Here is an 18,250-nt window from a genome sequence, read left to right as displayed (position 1 = left end):
ATTGTGAGACCAGAAGTAACAAGCACTTAGGCATCTTACTACAGTGACAGCTACTCTTATGCCATAGCGTTACACAGGGGTTGAGTCTGGTTCTCACCCTCAGCCTCTGTAGCCATCCTTGGCTTTACCTGTCTCTCCTGAGGGAACCTTCTCCTGTGGTTGTGTACTTGCCTTTCTTCAGACTTTTGATACAATCCACATGACAAGTGCATGGCTGAGCTAAGCCAGGACATTGCAAAGGTTACACCAGAAGTGGGAAGAGTAGCAGGCTGAAAAATCACCCCAAAAGAGCAGTTATCAGTGGGATAACTGGGATGGTATCTCAGAGCAGTCTGCAGATTTGTTTTGGGGGTTGGTTGGTGTCCTCACTTGCATTTCAAATTTCCCATTCATTCCTTGGATGATCTAGCAGAGAGTCCACTTATAAAGTCTTCAGAGGGCCTGGTGGCATGGAGGGTCACAAGGACTTTGAAAGACTTTGCATCAGATCTCCACATGACCTTGAAACATAGGAGACATGGACTGAAATCAAGAAGGTGAATTCAGTGAAGACTTTCACAAAGTACCAAAAACATCTGCCAGGGCTGGTTTCAGGTATGCTTGATCCTGCTTTGGTGCAGAGCCCAGCCCAAGTTTCTGTGGTCCAAGGACTCAGAATTACATTAATGAGCCCAACCCGCTGGGTAATCCCATGCCTGCAACATGGTGTGATTTCAGCAAGGTGAAAGTTTGGCTCATATTGTGTTTGCCACAATAGCATCCAAGTCCCAGATGGTCATATAGGAAACATTGCATTTGTCTATGGTTAAATCAGGGGTTACTGGAATAAATCAGCTCTGTTACAGGTTCTCTGCTGCTCTCACTGGATTTCTAGCTCATTTACAGATGGTTGCTGGGGAAGTTAAATTACGAACAATAACCACTCACAATGATCCAGGCTTCTTAAGGATTTTACAAGCTAGAAGGAGGCTGGCACTATTTCCCCAGTTACCTTCTTTTCACCTTCAGAGCAACTGCAGCTCTCACTTAGGGATTTTATGCATCTTTATGGCAAATAGGGTGTTAATGAAAGTATAATTACTGGAATTAAATTTGGATTTAATTTTCTGAGAACAAGTGGCCCCTTTCTGTCTTTCTTTTGTTTCCTGCTTGGTTGCCAGCTGTGAAAATCTTTCTTTTCAGGATTGTTCTTGATGCTGAGGCACTTGCGCAGTGCCAGGCATGCAGCAGCGCAATGGGCTCAGCCCCTGCTGGGCTGCATTTCACCCAGCTCTGAAATGATGCTGAGCACTCCCCCGCAGTGAGGGGGAAAAGCATGATCAGCAAAGTGCCTGGAGAAACCACCACGTCTTGGCATTTGTGGTGTCTGCATCTCACAATACTTTACACACAGGATGTACATGGTTCACTGTTTTGCAGGAGAAGCAGTCGGATATAGTGGGGTGAGGCAACATTATTTCTACAAAGCAATTGCTTCCATTATTCATCTAGGTCAGTTTAGGCATCTCCTTCATGCTGGTGGAGAAGAACAATTTTGGTTATCATCTTGAGGACTCTCAAAATATCACCAGGTTCTTATTCAGTCTTTATTACTTCCTCCCAGACCTGCAGCCTGACAACACCTCTGGGTTTCGGGGAGCTCCTCACACCAGGATGATACCAGGAGGATCCAGGCATGGGCTTAGGTCAGAATGGAAACAGGAGAGCCTGGGAGGAAGTGACCCAGCCCAAGATGATGATCTGACCATTCTGGGGGAATCTGCAGCCAGAACTGGTATTCAGATGTGGCAAGATCTCTGCCATCTCCACCAAGGAGATACAACCTCCAAGGGCCCTCCAGGACAAATGCTGGCTGTTTATCTGGCAGCATTGCCCTAGCTATGTCCCTCTGTCCCAGCTCCAGCAACACAAAGAGCGGGGTGAGGATCAGGCTGTTTGCTGTTGTATTGAGGCTTTCAACCTTAGTAAGGTGATAGGCTTTGTACCACTGTTGTTCTCTTAATGTAGTGGATCTGTCCACTTAGTGTTAGGCATGTGCATCAGCTTCAGTTAACCTCTGCTAACAGGTTCCCTCTAGTCCTTAAGCCTGCAATTAATTGTCAGGTAGTTGCTTCTGCCAGCTTGGCCACTGTCTTGCTGAAGCTGTCAGCTGCTATTAACCTTGTTCTATCTTTGGTACTGGTGGAACTTGCTGAGCGATGGAGACATTACCTTGGGAAGTGCTTAGCTTTAGGACCTTAATGACTTCTACATTGTTTTCTTCCCAGCCTGCCTTTATTTTGCAATACTCTGTTGCAAAGAAGCTCCATCAGTTTCAGCAGCTGGCTGAGCAGATGGGTTTAACTGGTCTATGGCACTGAACTAATCACATTTTAGTACAACAGAGACACAGCCGCGAACATGTAAAATTAATTCGGGTGCAGCATCCTGGTCAGTGACTCAAAGCAAGGAGCAGTTTGAGGAGGCCACCCCTAGCCACACTGTGACTATGCTGTTGGCAGCATGGACGATCATTAGGAATATATCCCTCTGGTTTCCACAGATGATGTTGGATTGGCTTTTCCCATGGCCAGTTCCTTCTTCAGATATGTATTAGCATCAGAGAGATTGATTACTCCCCACATCTCTCTTCTGCTTCTGTTATAATTAAAACAGCAATATATGCATGAAGCAATTAGATTCTAATAATGCTTTTCTAAATAGGATGTCAAGGAGCTTAGTACAAAGACTTGGGCTGCAGCCAGATCAGCATTTTAAGACTGGATTGTCATTAAAATGACTGCCTTTCGCCTGGACAGCTTACCCAAACACAAGCTCTAGATCTGCTTTTTAGTCAGAGTGCACCTCATCTTTGCCTGCAGACAGGACCCAGAAGACCCCATGCTCCTGGGCAGCAGGGCCAGAGTGAGACACGGGCAGGGACAGGTCACCAGTGCATGTGGAATCTGCGTCTGCTGGTGGGACGGGAACATCACCAACTCCAGCCCCATCGCCATCCTCATCACTGTGTGCCAGGGAGCCAATATTCAGGTCTGCCCTGGGCTTCCCAGAGAGCAGTTTTCGATCAGGTCAGGGCAGATCTGCTCACTGCTGGCAGCATCTTCCAGAAGGAAGCGAGGTGCTCCACAGGTGCCCATTCCCCAGAGGACCACCCCCTGAGCTGCCTCCCAGCATATTGCTGACTTTCTCCTGCATTGTTTTATCCTGTCTGCTTCTGGCTGATATGCAGTCCTTGGGCCCTGCATTTGCAGTTGGGCCAGGATGAATCCTCTTCTTCTCTGTACAGCTCTTACTCAGACACTTATGGACAGTCCAATGACATTGGGTCACTGTGAACATGAACAGGGAGCATGTATCACAATCTCCACACCACTGCAGGCTGCCAAGAGGCAACACAAATCCTCCACCAAGCAGCACTGTGCCAAGCCCATCTTCAGGAGAGGTATGACACCAGCAAAGCTGCTAACCAGGAGCTCCCAGGGCAAAGGAACACTGCAGTGCGTTACAGCTGAGCCTTGTCTGTCTGTGGGGCAGGCAGGGATTTCTCAGCTGCTGTAACAGGGTTGGATCCTGGGGAAGAGCAACAGCTCTTGCTGCAGGATTTCCCATGCTCATCCTGCATCCAGCTTCTCTCTGGCCCCTTTTAAGCCCTGATTTGCATGCTGCAGCGTAACTCAGTCGTAGCTGATGCGATTTAGCGTGACGTCCCACATAGTCCAGACTAATAGTGTATCTGGTTTCCAGGCCTGGGAGTGTTTGTGTGGCATTTATCACTTGCCTGGCCATTTCCTGTGCAGCAGGTGGAGAGAAGCTGTGCAAATCATTAATTTGTGGCAAATGGGAGACACGGTCTGAAGTAAACAGGATGCACTTCGGTGAGGACAGAGGCAAAATAGTAGGAGAGGGAAAAGAGATGGGAATGATCAAACGAGGAGGTGAACAGAAAAAAAAATCTCACTTGCCAGCAGTGCCCTGCCGTAGCAGAGGTGTTGTACGGGAGAGCACAGGCAAGAGAGGGGTGAGCTGATTCTGCAGCACTGCTTAGCACTGCAAAGGCCTCAGCTCCAATTTGGGGTACTGTGCTTGAAGGACGTGAGGAGCAGGAGAGCAGCAAGAAAAATGTGGCCAGCGGAGAGGCTGGAAGCAGGGAGATGCAGAGAGGTGCGCACCCCTAAACAGGTCCTGGGCTGGCAGGGTAAGGAAGGCAGTGCAGTTATAAGGCAGAGGTTATAAGATGACAGCAAAAGGCTTAGGGAAAGGGTTTCAGTGGGTGTGAGAGGGACATGCTGGCAGCCATCACCAGGAGATAGGTTGCCAGCACCGTCCCTGGGGCTTTTCAAAAGAAATGGTCATGCAGGTGATGGGAACAGACCGTGACAATCCACCACTCAGGGCACATTGTGCTGGGTCCCCAAGGACTGGGTCAAGTGCTGGACAAGCATCTGTCAGAAGCAATTTAAAAGTAGCTGCTCCCACCATGGAACAGGGTGGACTAGTGGACTCACGCCTCCTAGCCTTGCTCCAGGTGACACTGTGATTTAAATTAAACCTACACACAAGAATGTGTTGTCGAGATGACACAATTGTTCACGCAGTTGAAATACCTAGTGCTATTTCTGGAGTGTCCCTGAGTTCAAGCGCAGTCATGGAGAGCAGGAGAGAGGGAGAGAGCACTGTGGCTTGACGTTAGATTGCAGACTGAGCTCTTTCAGTAAACAGAGCAGTATCAGTTGTAATACATCTTTCATGCCATTGGCATTTAATGTTATTAAATATGGGGCATCTGTGAGTGAAGATATTTATTTTCACTTCTATTTATAGCAAAACTCAGTTTCCAGTGTACTAGTATTTATCCAGAGTGAAATATATTCACATGCTCTCATGTTAGTAGCAAAGAATAATACATTTCCTATGCAAATATTTTTAGGACCTGTATTAAAAAATTGGCATGACAAAAGTTTTCAAGAAGGTGCCATGTTAAGAGAGAAAAAGCAGCTGGACTTTCTTGAAGCAGTTAAAAGGTGATCACAGGGGATACATATATATTAACAGTGGTGGCCAGAGAAAGAGGTGTTGGAAAAATTGCAACTTTTAAAAATATACTGTTCATACAACTGCAAATGGTCTCTCATGAGATGCTGCACTCTATGAGATAACAGCAGTACCAAAATATTGCAAGACGTGCATATTTGCATCCGTATTTGGTTGCTTTTATTAAACTCTAATCCGTAACAACTTACAGAGCTGTCATGCAAAAACGCTAAAGTAAAGCTGAAGTAAGAAAAAAAAAAAAAAAGAGATGCTGAGTGATGAAGAAATGTTGCTGGGTGGCTGATGGTGCTACCTGCCAGCTGGCATCAAGGGCTGCAGCTTAAGACTGCCAGGGTCCCTGCGCACCGTAGGGCATCGCCTTGATTTTGCCCCTTTGGGTAGGTTTGGTGTACATGCCTGTGGGTGCTGTGTCTGCTCAAACCTCTTGCTGCAGGGTTGCCAGCCCGAGAAAAGAGGTGGCGCAGATGTGGCTCCTTGTGGTAGGCACAAGAGCTAGGGAAGCCTGGGCATCTTTAGGATTGTTTAGGTTGCATTGAGGTTTGGTGTCTGGGTTTCACTGGAATTGCAGCAATATTTGAAGTCAAGCTAGAAGCTAAGGTATTGCCTGTCTGGTGGTTTGTATGGACAATCTCAGCTAAAACCTGCTTCTTGCTTCCTTCCTCCCCACTGCTTGGGTGTGAAAGATCCCACAGCTAAAACATCAGGCACAAATGCCCCCACCAGCCTTTCCATCCAATGCCATTATGACATATGGCATGTGGGCAGGCTTTGGGTAACGGGGCTTCCCACTGAGTGATGCTAAGAGCTAATTGAAGTAATCCATCCCATCCAGAAAAGCCCAACGACACTGCAGAAAGTCTGAGCCCAGTAGGGCTAGATCCAGGGTTTAAGGGCAGTGGGGGATGCACTGCCTGTCCCCCAGGGAGGTGAAGGAAAGGGCATCCCATCCCTCTGTCCTTATCCCAACAGTGGTTTGCACCACCAGGACCCCCTGGGCTGGAGGCAAAAGCTTTTGGGCTTTTTACTCCACTCCAGCTCTTTTACGAAGCCTCTGCAAGTGAGGGGAGGCTAATTGTCTTGCACAGTAAGCATGAAATCCATGAACTGATACAACTGAAAATCTTTTCCATGCGCCTTGTGAGTTTATCATTTCACCAGGCTGCTCCGATCAAGGTGGCTGCTGTTGGCTTGTCTCAGTGACCAAGGGTAATGATGCCCGAAGGCAAAGCTGTTCTCCATCTCACACACGCATGTGCACACACACACACACACTGCTCACAGTTAGAGTGCAGCCAAATTGTCCCCAGGGCTGGCAAAGCCCAGTGTGACCTCCTGAAGGAGCAGAGAGCCTGTTGCTGATGCTTCCTAATCACACCATCTGTGCAGGGCAGAGTTAAGGGTATTTGCTCATTTGGCCTTTTTCAGACCATAACGTCTTTGGATAACTTTAAAATTTATCCTTCACTTTCAAGATATTTTTTTGGTGGTATGTGAACTGAGGATCATGACCACATCCCTGTTTTGAACCCATAAGTGTCAGATATGGAAAAGGCAGAAGAACAACTGTTTTAAATGGTTTTGGTGGCTTTCTGCAGCTGGTACTGGGATGAATTCAGAAAGAGTTAACGAGTCATTGTAATGCTCAGTTCAGAAGAGCTGTGGGGACCGCCATGGGCCCTTTCTGTGCTCAGCTTGGCCTTGCTCACGGAAGTTTTCATGCATGGCTGCTAAATGTGGTCTTCTTATGGCTATATTTAGGTGCCTAAATTAGTGGTGTGTAAGAGATGTTGCTTGTGGCTCTGGAGTTAGCAAGAACATGGAATGTTCAGCATGGCTGGAAGCCAAATTGCTTTGTTGGCAGCCCAAGCAGAAGAGCCCAGTGCTAAGCCTTTCTTAGCCCTTAGGTGAGCCTGATCTTGCCTGTCCTGCACCCCACCAGCACCTTCCTCATGCTTCCCTGTGCCCAGGGCTGGGGACACCATGCTCTGTACTGCAGTCACTGTGAAATGGGCTATGCCGTTTAGCAGCTTCCCGTGCTCAGCCAGGGTATATAGCTGGATCAGGCCAGCTAGCAAGTGTTTTCAGAGGGCACTCTTGATGCTTCATTAAATCCTGTTAGCACAACTTGCCACAATGTGCTTCAGAGGCTCGCTGCTTAGTATTTGTTGAACTTCTTGCAGAGGGTCAGTAGAGATCACACCATGGCACCAGTCAGCATGAAAGCAAAATTCAGACTCCTCCACGGCTTTGCCGGAGGCTGCTGAAACCCACGGGGAAGGGTTCGGCTCCTCCTGTGTGCACATCTTTTGCTTGGCGAGGGACATAAGCAGGGGTGGGGTGTCCCAGCCAGCCTCCGGCAGAGCAGACACAGAGCTGTGATGATGGCTGTCCTCCCTTATGGCCGTGGATGAGGGTTCGACCTTGCTATTAGCTCTCTGCTGCTGCAGAGCCCATCCATTCCATCAAATGATGTCTCCCATCTCCCATGGGTATTTGTAAGCCAGCCAGCCCTGTGGCATGCTGCAGGCAGGTACCTGCCATTTAGATAGAGGTGACCCCTGCCCTCCTCCCCTGAGTGTCACCCCATTCCCTCTGGTTTATTCCCAGTGATACGCCCAGCCCCTTCCAGGTCTGATCCAATTTTGTTTGCACCTCCTGCCTGTCGGATATTGCTGACCTTTGCTCCTTCCCCTTTACTGGCAGATGTGTGCTGCTTAGCCGCAGGCTGGTCCTAGCTCTGTGTCTTGGCTGGTTCCAGTGGCTTCACTGGTGACTTCCAGCAAGCAAGGGCAGTTCACCTGGAGCCACGAGACCTGTCTGCCCTGCTATGCCTTGGCATGGTCTGGTGCAGATACTAGCAGAGATCTGAGTCAAGTATGTAAGCTGGAGCAAGGAGAGGTGCTTGCCCTGAACAGCACAGGTTTTAGCTGAAGCTGGAGGGATGAGCATCTTTGAGGCCAATGATCCTGTGTGATTGCTGATGCCTGAACGACCCAGCCATCCCCTGGGCTTTTCTGCTGGTTTCATTCCCCGCAAGCAGAACATTTCCTGCGTCATTTATTTCCAAACAGTAGCAAAATAAGCCTAAATCCTTATCTCCAGTCTGTCAGCTAATCCTTCCGTGGGCCAGGAGCAACGCTGTCAAATCAGGCTGTGAGTGTGACTCGAGGCTCTCTGTGGCTGATAAGCACGTTGCTGCTGTATGTAAATGGGCTTCTTGAGAGCCCAGAAGTGGTCCTGGCACAGACATCATCCCCAGCTCAGCATAACTCCAGCTTCACCCACTATATAACAGCATTGCGTTGCAATAGGACCATGACGAGGTAGGTTTTGGAAGGCTTCAGGGCTGCAGGTCATATCACACCCCCATTGATGCATGTTTGGTTGGTGGCCCAAGGAGCCAGTGAGGAGAAGTTTGCTGTGTTTATGAAGGATTTGGGGGTCTTCCCAACAGAAATGCTCCATGTAAGTCTCTTCATTGCATTTGAATTCTCTTCCTTGCATTCATTGAATTTGCCAGACCCATTGCTGGTATCTTTTGCTAATGCAGCAGCGCTTACCCTGGAGGTATCACCTTAACCCACCCCTGAGCAGGGTAGAAGGAACAAGAAAAGGTCTTCTCCAGAAGCAACATACCTCTGAATATCTGACAGCCTGTGTGCCCCTTCCCTCTGAGGATAAGGATGGGACTTTTGGGCAGCCCCGTTGGTGGCTTCTTGGAGCTTCTCAGCCCCTTCAGAATCAGTCTGTAAAAGCTTAAACCCCTTTTGCATGGGAAGCTGGTGTCCTAGGTCACTAGGCTGCTTTGTAGAGTGGCCAGATCCTGTCCCAGCACAGCTGTGCCTAGAAATCCCATCCTGTCAGGAATGGCAGAGACTGGGACTATCAGTGTCATGATGACAGCAGGGCAGAGCCAGGCCTGTGCCCCTTGGCCAAGACTCAGCAGGGAGAAGGGTCCCCTCTGCTCCCGGGGAAGTTACAGGGACTTTTATGTCTATGTTCATGCCAGCATGGTTGACTTCCTCACTGCTTTAAAACATAAACATGTTTTGCTTTGTTTAATCGAAACCTTACAGCAGATGTTTTATGATTATTCCACCAATGGGAAAAAAAAAAAAAAAGGATGCTGAAAAGAGTCAGCATCATGGCTTTTATGGGAGAGTTTTATTAAGTCGGCAGTTTACTGTTCAGCTAGGGAATGAAGGCATCAGCCAAGACGCAGGGAATCCAGTTTAAATGACTCCCATATTGTGGATGTAGAGTTCAGTATGTGCCAGCATGGGGAGGGCTGGGGCTGGGCCTCCCAGGGCTATGGATCTGGGGTCTTCAAACCACCAGTCCTCATCCTCATCCTTGTCCTTGTCCTTGCTCTGCCCTCGCCCCTGGGGCTCCACCTCAGTCCTCTTCCACCTCCTGCTTTGCTTCCAGGTTCAGTACTCACCTGGCTGAGGGGACTATCAAGGGTCCTGCAGCAGTTGTGCCCACACTGCCTATAGGGCCAGGAGCCCCATGCCTCAGTTTGCCTGCCTGGAGAGCCAGAGCAGAGGCCAGGAATAAGGCAAAGGGAGTGCAAGGGCAGTGGGGGACTTGGCCATGAACACATCAGCATGGGGATATGTAGGCGGTGTCCTCCCCACCTCACCTCCCTGGGGTCATGCTCCATCAGTGGGGCAGAGCCCATCCCCATGCAGCACCTTTTCTGCCCCTGCTGTGAGTTTTCCTGACACGTCTCTCATCACCATTTCAGCCAAGAGCATCCTGCTCTCCTGCTGGGAATTATTAACAGTAAAATCAATGCAAACACTGCTGTGAGCGGCTCCGGTACCCGCTCGATGAGCTCCTCAGGGACAGACCTCCCATGTAAGCTCAGTTCTACATCTGTCAGCTCCATGGGGGAGACACTCTGCCCTGGCTCCCTCTCAGCTCCTGATGAGCCCCAGGGATGCAGTGTAGGCATGGATGCAGGTGGAGGACAGGCTCAGCTACACACGGGGTGGCAGAGCCCCATGACTGCCCTTTCCATACCTGGCTGTGGCATCCGTTGGGAGGGAGAGCCCATTGCGCAGAGGTGGTGCTTCCCCGCATCACACGTGCTCCGGGAAATGGCAACAGTTCTGCTCCAAGAAGGGCTGCTCCTCAGAGCACTGATGCCGGTGAAGCCCCTGGATTTGTAGGACGCTGTGGCGTGCATCCAAGCAGATGCCGTGGTGCTGTGGTGGTGCCGACAGCCAGCCTGCAGCGGCCCAGCCAGCTCACATGAACAGGTTCCCCGGGAAAAGCAGATGGAGGAATAAAGGGAAACTTTCCGTTCCAGTGCCCCCGAAAGGACATTACAATTTTCCTTCCCTGTGTCATCCTGCTTGCCTGGTTATGTGGCGTTAAATTAGGGCTCTGGTTCAGTTACGGCTCATTACAGGCTTGCGTGTGACTTTGTTGCAGCTTGCTCAGAAGCACTAAAGGAGCTGAGCCAGTGTGAAAGTCAAGGTTTTTAGGGACAGCTCGGTGACTAGGAGCTGAGCCTTGTCTGTGTCTGGTGACTTCGCAAGGCTCAGACATGGTGCCCATGGACCTGGCATTACTACCTGGAGGCATTGGTCAGGGACCCTCCCTAACCCTACCGGTAGGGAGAGCAAGGGGCTTGGGATGGAGGTAGGTTGATGGGAGTTGGCTTCAGCATCTCCTTTTCCCAGCTGAGCAAAGCAGTTGCCTCTTTAGCCTGTCCAAAGGACCTCTGTATGGTGCTGTGTGCGACGCAGGGTGCAAAGGGAGTATTTTGAATGCCGTCAGACAGCACAGCAGCTTTTCTGCAGAAATAGCTAAGTCCTGAAATACCCTGAGCAGCTGTGTTTATTCCAATGCTCTCACTCAGAGAGATGCTCGGCTGTGATGTGGGCCATTAGCACAAACATCGCCCCCAGTGCCCGGACCAGAGCCACAAAGGGCGTTGCTCACTTAGTTGCATTAATACAACTCAGCACTGTCCCGGCATGCAATCGATGGACTTGGTAAATAAAAACAACCTTGGCTCCTCCCAGCACTCAGGCGAGGAGTGGGGCTGTCTTCTTGGGAGCAGAGGGGTTTCCAAATGTCCCTGTTCCCCCCCCAGGGCTGCTTTCACTCCAGCCATGCCTCCAGCAGCTGAGGAAACCTCTGCTCTGTCAGGGTTGTGCTGGGCTGGGATGTGGGAGAAGCCCAGACATCCCCTGGGAACTTCTTTCCCAGTGGTAGTCACCTTCAGCAATGTCCATGTTTGCTAGAGAAACGTACCGAGATCCCTGCAGCCCTATGACTTTCTTTTTGTTGTGCCCTGCTGTTTCTTTCTAGTGCTGAAGGAAAGGCGCGTGCTTGTAATTGCTGCATGCAGGGCCATTAAAGGAGCTGATTCAGTGGGAGGAGAATTGATCTTTTCTGAGCGGGGAGAGAAGAAAGCAGGCGGTCTCATTGCTCAGATACTGCATGCTGCTCCCTTGGCCTTCCAAGAGCATCCCCGTGCAGAGGCTGTGCTTTGGGGATGCCAGGAGGATCCGGCACACCAGGCTGCAGGCTGCCTCAAGCCCAGTTGGTGATGTTCCCCCTCGCTGTGCCACAGGGCTGGGGACCCACTGCCACCTCTCCCAAGCCCACCTGCCAGACTGGGTACCAGCCCACACGCTTGCCTGTGCTTGGCATCTGCTTTGTGGGGTGTCCAGAGCCATGCGGGGCACAGAGGAGCTTCCCAGCCCTCCCCCAAATCCAGAGGCAAGGTGAGAGCTGGCAGGCTGGCACAGGGGAAGGCTGTGAGCAGAAGGCAGCACTGAGTGATGGGGTGCAGTGACTGGGTGGCTGCTGTTTTGGAGGAACCTCGTGGGGTAAATGCTCAGCTGCAGGAAGGCTTGGTGGGCTGAACACAGGCTGGAAAATTCCTCTGCTGCAGCTGTTTCTGCCATGATATGTACCTGGAGAGCCCAAATCCGGTTATCACTTTCCCAAAGGCCCCAAGCTCCAATGAGAGCAACGCACTGATGCTCCAGCCCACAGCAGGGGGGGACACACTCTGCCTGAAGCACTGGGTGGCACTGATACCCTTAGCAGGGACATCATCCCCCGTCAGGCCTGGAAACTCCTGCTGCTCCCAAGCAAGTGAGGACTGAACTGGACAGGCTTAGTTCCCTCGTGCTATGTGATTTCTCCCAAGATGCTGGTGGTTTGCTCTAGCATTCAGGGAGAGAGCTGCTGGGAGGGTTGGGACAGGTGCTGGGGGACTGTGGGAAGGGCTTGTCCTCCCTGCCCATGCTGGGGCATGCCTCAGGTTTGGCACAGCTGCGAGGCACCGCTGCTTGGGGTGTGCGCAGGGGCAGAAAAGCCTCAGTGAGGAGCTAACATCCCACCGGGCAGGGGCTCTCAGCGCCTGCCTGCCCTTGTAGGAAAAGCCATTTGGGTGCAAAAGGGCCAATCCCCACACCTGTGGCTGCCTCTGCCCAGCATGGGATGGGCATGGTGGGACCGTTTTGGGGAGATTTGGACATCTGCATCAGTGTCACTGCTGTGGGAGTTGCGCATGCCTGGCACCTCCCCGGCGTCTGGGGGAAAAGCTGGGGGGCTTAGAGTGTGGTCCAGTCCCACGGGGCTGAGAAGGGCTGGGAGGAGAGAGGCAGAAGAGGGTTTGTGTCACTGTGGATCAACACATCCACTCCCATCCCCACCCAAACCCTTCCTTACTGCCCTGCCCCAGCCCATGGGGGCTTTTACACATCTCATGGCACCTTGGGCTTGAAATACAGGGACAGGCAGATGTGGGTCAGCCCCTGGCGAGGGCTGGGAGCTGGGCCACAGTAGCCAGCAGACCCCTCCACGTTGGACACCTCCCCATCCCTGCAGTCCTCCCTGCTCACAGCTCTGCCCCGTTTGCTCTCTTCACAGGAGAAGAAAGGCCAGGAGGTTAAGAAGGGCCCCGAGGTGGAAATTGCAAAGCTGGACAAGCTGCTTAACCTGGTGAGAGAGCCGGAGAGCAAGGCAGAGAAGTGAGCGGGGAAAACAACAGCTCTGCCGGGGGCCGCCGGCCAAACAAGCCCAGCTTTGATCGGCTGCTGCTTGGCATGCAAGCCACGGGCACCGAGCCACCCACTCTTTGCATAGTGGGAACACTTTGCCTCTGTGCCTGGACAAATAAACAGAGGTGCTGGGAGAGCCACAGCGTGCAGTTGTCTCGGGTCAGGCAGACCTCACCACGCTCGGTCCCCCGGAGCCGCACAACCCTCAGCTTTTCCCCACTCTTGGCTGGGCTTGTGCTGGGTGAGAGCCCCATGGAGGGCAGGTGAGGGCTGGTCCTGCCAGCCCTAGGGAAACCTCAGGGCTGCAGCCTGATGGCAGCCAGTCCCACTGTGAGTGGTGGCCAGAGAGACCGAGCACTGAGCTGGAGCCCCACAACCATTTGTGGGATCAGCCGCACACGGCCCCCTGGATTTTGGGGTGGCAGCCTAAGCCAGCGGGCAGCTGGAGACCTGGCCTGGCCCCCCATGGCTATGGGAGAGGGATGTGCCATCATCCCAGCCATATCACAACAGCTGCTGGCCACCAGCTTTGGGATGCTCACAGCTCTGCTCTCCCCAGGGGGGCTCGGCCGCCTCTGCCCAGCTGGTGGCTGCGGGAATGGCTGGGCACTGGGGTTTGCAGAGCCTTCCCACCACTCCGGCGCTTTGCAGCAGAGGGATTAGCTGCTACGTGGCTGCGGTGGCAACGGGAGCCGCGATGGCCTCGCCGCATGCTGATGAGCAGGGATGGGCTGTCACCGCTGGAGCCTTGCGCACAGCTGCCGGGACTGGGGACCAGAGGTGCTCGTTCCACCAGGCAGGAGCTGTGGCAGTTCTCCTCTGTCTGCTCAGCTGGCCTGTGCCCCCCACAAACATCCCTGTAACTTAAGGCCACGGCTTGGAAACTCTTCGGTGCCTCTAGCACCGGGGTTGAGGTGTGCTCCTTGCTGACAGCCACATGCCCCCAGCCCAGGCAGACATGCTGCGGGCATGAAATACCCAGCCAGGTTTCTCACCCAGCATTTAAAAGCCACAGAGGGATGCAGACGTGAGCCCTTCCTTGTCACCATCACCCAGCAAACCACCCGCAGTCTTGCAGGGACATTGGCCACCAGCCCTGGGGCAGCTGCTCCCCAGCCCTGCGGGACAGGCAGGACACACTGCCTGCCCCAGATTTTTCAGGCGCTGGGCAGAGGTCAGAGACACCGCTCGGGTCCTACAATTGGTTTATTAGTCTAGTAAAAACAACGCTGCAAAGGGATGCGTTAGCTACACCTGACAAGGGGAGGGACCACAGGCTCTGCCAGGCCTGGCAAGTCTGCGCAGGGACCCTGGCCAGCATCCCTCCCAGCACAGCCCACCCCTCTGTCCCCTTATTGCAGCAGCTGTGCCAGCATGGACCTTGCCGATTGCTTGGCTGTAGGATGGGCAGGGCAGAACCCTCCAAAACCCACAGCACTTGCAGGCAGGGTGAGGGAATGCAGCTGCTAGGCTTGGGGACAAGCCAGACCACCAGCATCCCTCCCCGCAGAGCCACTGTGGTCCGCGGGGAGCGATGGGGCTGGTAGACCCTTCAATGCTGTTTGTCCAGCCACACTCATATCCCCATATCTCCTATCTCCCCAGCAAAAAGCCATCCTAGGCTGCTCTCAGCAGGGATGGGAATGTCAACAAGGGCACATCTGCTGTCTGTGGACAGGTCAAACCCCACCGGCTGGCCTCAGCTGGGAGCAGGCAGGAGGGCAGGCAGGGACACGTGCCCAGCGAGGAGGAGGGCTGTTTGCCTAGCAGTGTTGGTGATAATGCTGGAAAGGATTGACAGACAGACCAGGGATGAACGGACAGACCATGCAGACCCTCCTGTGGCTCATTAAACTGGCTGCTGGGGCAGATGGGTGCCAATGCCCTCCTGAGGCTGGGGGCACGTGGCACCCCAGGGTCATCCCCAAAGACACTCGGACCGGCAGCACCCTGCTCTGCCAGGGGGCTAGGGCTGCTGGGGTCCACCCAGGCACATCCCACCATGGACCAGCCAGCCCACTCAGGGAGAGGTGCCTGTGCTAGCCCCGCTGCCTCCCCTCTCTGAGCCCCCAGCTGGCCCTGCTCAGGTCTGTGACATGGTGGCCGCTGGCCCGGGCCATGAGCACCAGGGAGGAGCCGACAGGCTGTCCCCGAACACGGGGTGCACTCGTGGGCAGGGCTCCTGCTGTGCTCGCTGGCCGCTGGGATAGGCAGGATTGTCCCCGTACCACGTCTGTGGCCGCTGTCTCTCCATCCCCATGGTGACAGCAGGCATCCGCAGGGACTTCACACACCAAAACCAAGCAGGTGAAGGGCTGTGCCCCGTGTCATGGCCCCTGCGAGCAGCTCGGTGTCCCCTCTGCTCTCGTGGTGCCCAGTCCAGTGCCCCAGTCCCAGTGCAGGCATCCAGGCTGGCACGACTCCTTCGGCACAGCCTGGTACCCAAGTCCCCAGGCAGCTCAGGGCTGCAGTAGGTACTTCTCTTCGTTCCTTGCCTCATCCACATCAGAAGCCGGGCTCTTCTTGGGGCACGAGGGGGTCCTGCAGGCCTTGCAGAGGATGAGGAAGAGGATGAGGATGAGCAACGCAATGACACAGTTAAAAGAAATTGCCACGACCGCACCGGTGGAGAGAGCAGCCCCCATCGCCACTGTCCCGTGGGAAAAAGCGGGTCCCGCAGCTCGGCCCCACGCTTGGGATGCCAGCGCAGCGATTGAGTGCGCAGCGTTCACCCGCCGGCATTGGCAGGGGACAAAAGGGACGGTGGGGGTGCTGGCAGTGGGATGGGGATGGGGCCAAGCCAGGCAGCGGGACGGCGTCGCCCTGTCGCAGTTTGGCCGCTCGCAGCTGTGTCCTGAGCTTCACCGCTCTGCTGGGAAGGATTGATCAGAGCTTTCTCTCGGCTTCCCCTCCTCCGGCAGAGCAGGGGGGACACGGGGACCCCTCTCCTCCCTCCTGCACCTGGAAGGGAGAAAGTCACCGTCATCACCACGAGGGGACAAGCTGCCCGAGCCCCTCCGGGTGGGCTGTGGGGGTGCCAGCGGGCAGTGACCCCACGGGCTCTGGGGGCTGCAGCAGCTCCCAGGTCAGCTGCTGTTTGGGGGGACCTTTCCAGCACCCCACGCCCCGGCTGTCCCCGCCGTTCCCTGCCAGGGCCACCAACCTGGAGGTGTCCCCAGTGGGAGACCCATCGCCTCAGCCCGGCCCAAACCCCCCTCCCCGGGGCACCCCCGGGTGACTCCGGGGGGCCTTGGTGCTGCTCTTGTCCCCTCTCCACCCTCCACTTGCTGCTCCTGCCGCCCGCACCCCGCTGCCAGGTCCCGCACCCCAAAACGGGGCGAGCGGCTGGGCGGGCGGCCCCCCCTGGTGCTTTTTGCCCGGCAGAGCCCCGGTTTCGGGGGTCCCCGGTACCTCTAATCCCCCCGCACCGCCGAGGAGCGGGACACCCGCGGAGCCCCCGGCCCTCAGCGGGGCACCGGGCGGCAACAGGTCCCGCCGAATCCACCCTCCCTTCGCGGGGCCCCGGCGTTACCTACCTGCCTCCGCTCCGCCCCGGGAACCGCCGGGACCCCGCCGGCGGGCGGCGGGAGGCGCTGCCGGGACCGGGACCGGGACCGGGACCGGGACCGGGGCGGTCCCGGCCCGGGGTCCCGGCGCGGAGCGGTGTGCCGGCGCCGGGCCCCGGTACGGGGTGCGGGTTCCCGGTGCGGAGCGGGGCCGCGGTGCTCGGTGCCGGTGCGGACCCCGGCCGCGATCCCGCCCGGTGGGTGCCGCAGCCCCGCGCGCTGACCCGCTCCCTCCCGCCGGCACCGGGAGGGGGCGTGCCCTGCCGGTGCCCCGCCCCTCCTCCGCCCCGCTCCCGGTCACTGGTGGCCGCCACCCCCCACCCGCCCCGGTCGTGCGCCATTGGGCGAGCGCTCGGGCTCAGGCCCCGCCCCCTCGGCCGGCGCCCACGTGAGCGGCGGGGAGCGCCGCGGGCAGCGCGCGCTCTGCCGGCCCCCGCTGCCCTGCCCGTACTTTCCCAGGGGCCGGCGCTGCCGGCACAGCCCTGACCGGCGTCTCCTGCCTGCCCTCCCTGTCCCGCCCGTGCTGCTGTGCTTGCCCTCCTCTGCTGCCCTGCCCGCGCTGCTTTCCCCACGCGGCCTCTACTGCCCTGCCTGTGCGGCCCACGCTGACCCTGCCTGCCCAGCACGGCCTGCCCTGCCCGGCCCCGGGGCCACTGCCTGCCTCTCCCTGCTGCCGCCTTGGCCCGCCCTGCTGCCTGCCCTGCCCTGCCCCTGCACGCACATTTGCACACACACACACACACACACACGTGCGCCCCGGCCCCGTGTACACCGGGGCTCGCGGATGATGAGGATGGAGCGGCCAGAGCTGGGCTGGGGTCCCTGCCGGGACACGGCAGCCGCAGGCAGGCAGGGGTGGGCGCAGGCACCGGTCCATGGAGCGGGGGGGGGGGGGGGACACACACGACACAGGTCATTTAGGGACATTCGGTGCCCAGGGAACCTGGGCAGCAGCAGCTTCATAAGCACAGCCGGCTTCTCCCTGTCCTGTGCCCTGGGGAAACTGAGGCAGGGGCAGCCCCCACCCCTGCTGAGCTGTAACTGCCCTCCTCCGTAGGGGCAGCAGAGCCAGGGACGCTCTGGTGTGGGGTGTCACCCCGAAGTGGGGATGCTCCCGGTGAAGGACACGGACGCGGCATCCAGGGGAGGTGGCTGGGGGGCACACAGGGAGCTCTCCCCACTGCCGTGGGGCTTCCGGGGACCCCCAGGGATCAGGTCCCAGCATCTGCAGCTGCTCTGAAAAGCCACGGCCAGGCCATGTGTCTGCCTGGTGGCACAGACTCACGGCAGTGACACGGGGGGCAGGGATCTGCTGCAGTCCCTTGGGGTGTGGGGGGCCTGTCTGGCCAGGCCACCCCACACACTGGTCCCCTGGCTGACCCCAAGGGCTGCTCGGGGGTTCGGGGTGCGATGGCCGGCTGCTCCCGCTCTGGCCCCAGGGAAGGAAAGGAAAGCTCCGGCGCTGGCGGGTGCCACAGCACCCAGAAGGGAGAGCTGCCGCAGTCAGCTGTGGGTAACTTTCCAACAGTGAAACAAAAATAAAAATCACTTTGCAGCTTTGATGAGGTGGTGGTAAACATGCCACCTCCACGAGGGAAGCCA

The 18,250-nt window shown here is 55.7% G+C and overlaps 2 protein-coding genes across 3 annotated transcripts in view; one reads left to right on the top strand and one right to left on the bottom strand.

The window, feature by feature from the left end:
• Positions 1 to 13,218, top strand: part of DNAI1 (dynein axonemal intermediate chain 1) — a 148,786-nt gene extending 135,568 nt beyond the window's left edge. For both annotated transcript variants that reach the window (XM_030005694.2, XM_030005693.2), the window contains one exon: positions 12,952 to 13,218. In XM_030005694.2, coding sequence (XP_029861554.1) covers positions 12,952 to 13,056 — 105 coding nt within the window. In that variant the 3' untranslated portion in view covers positions 13,057 to 13,218. The remainder of the gene's footprint in view (positions 1 to 12,951) is intronic.
• A 1,052-nt stretch (positions 13,219 to 14,270) lies between these two features.
• On the bottom strand, positions 14,271 to 16,921 carry ENHO (energy homeostasis associated). The gene is made up of 2 exons (XM_030005689.1): positions 16,619 to 16,921; positions 14,271 to 16,043 (listed from the first exon to the last, which is right to left on the bottom strand). The coding sequence occupies exon 2, from the start codon at positions 15,725 to 15,727 to the stop codon at positions 15,542 to 15,544; it is 186 nt and encodes a 61-aa protein (XP_029861549.1). The 5' UTR covers positions 15,728 to 16,043; positions 16,619 to 16,921; the 3' UTR covers positions 14,271 to 15,541.
• Between the last annotated feature and the right edge of the window lie 1,329 nt (positions 16,922 to 18,250).

Source organism: Aquila chrysaetos, chromosome Z (genome assembly GCF_900496995.4).
Source record: "Aquila chrysaetos chrysaetos chromosome Z, bAquChr1.4, whole genome shotgun sequence".
NCBI classification, from domain to species: domain Eukaryota; kingdom Metazoa; phylum Chordata; class Aves; order Accipitriformes; family Accipitridae; genus Aquila; species Aquila chrysaetos.
The sequence above is the reverse complement of the archived record's forward strand: the minus strand, read 5'-3'. Positions and strand labels throughout refer to the sequence as shown.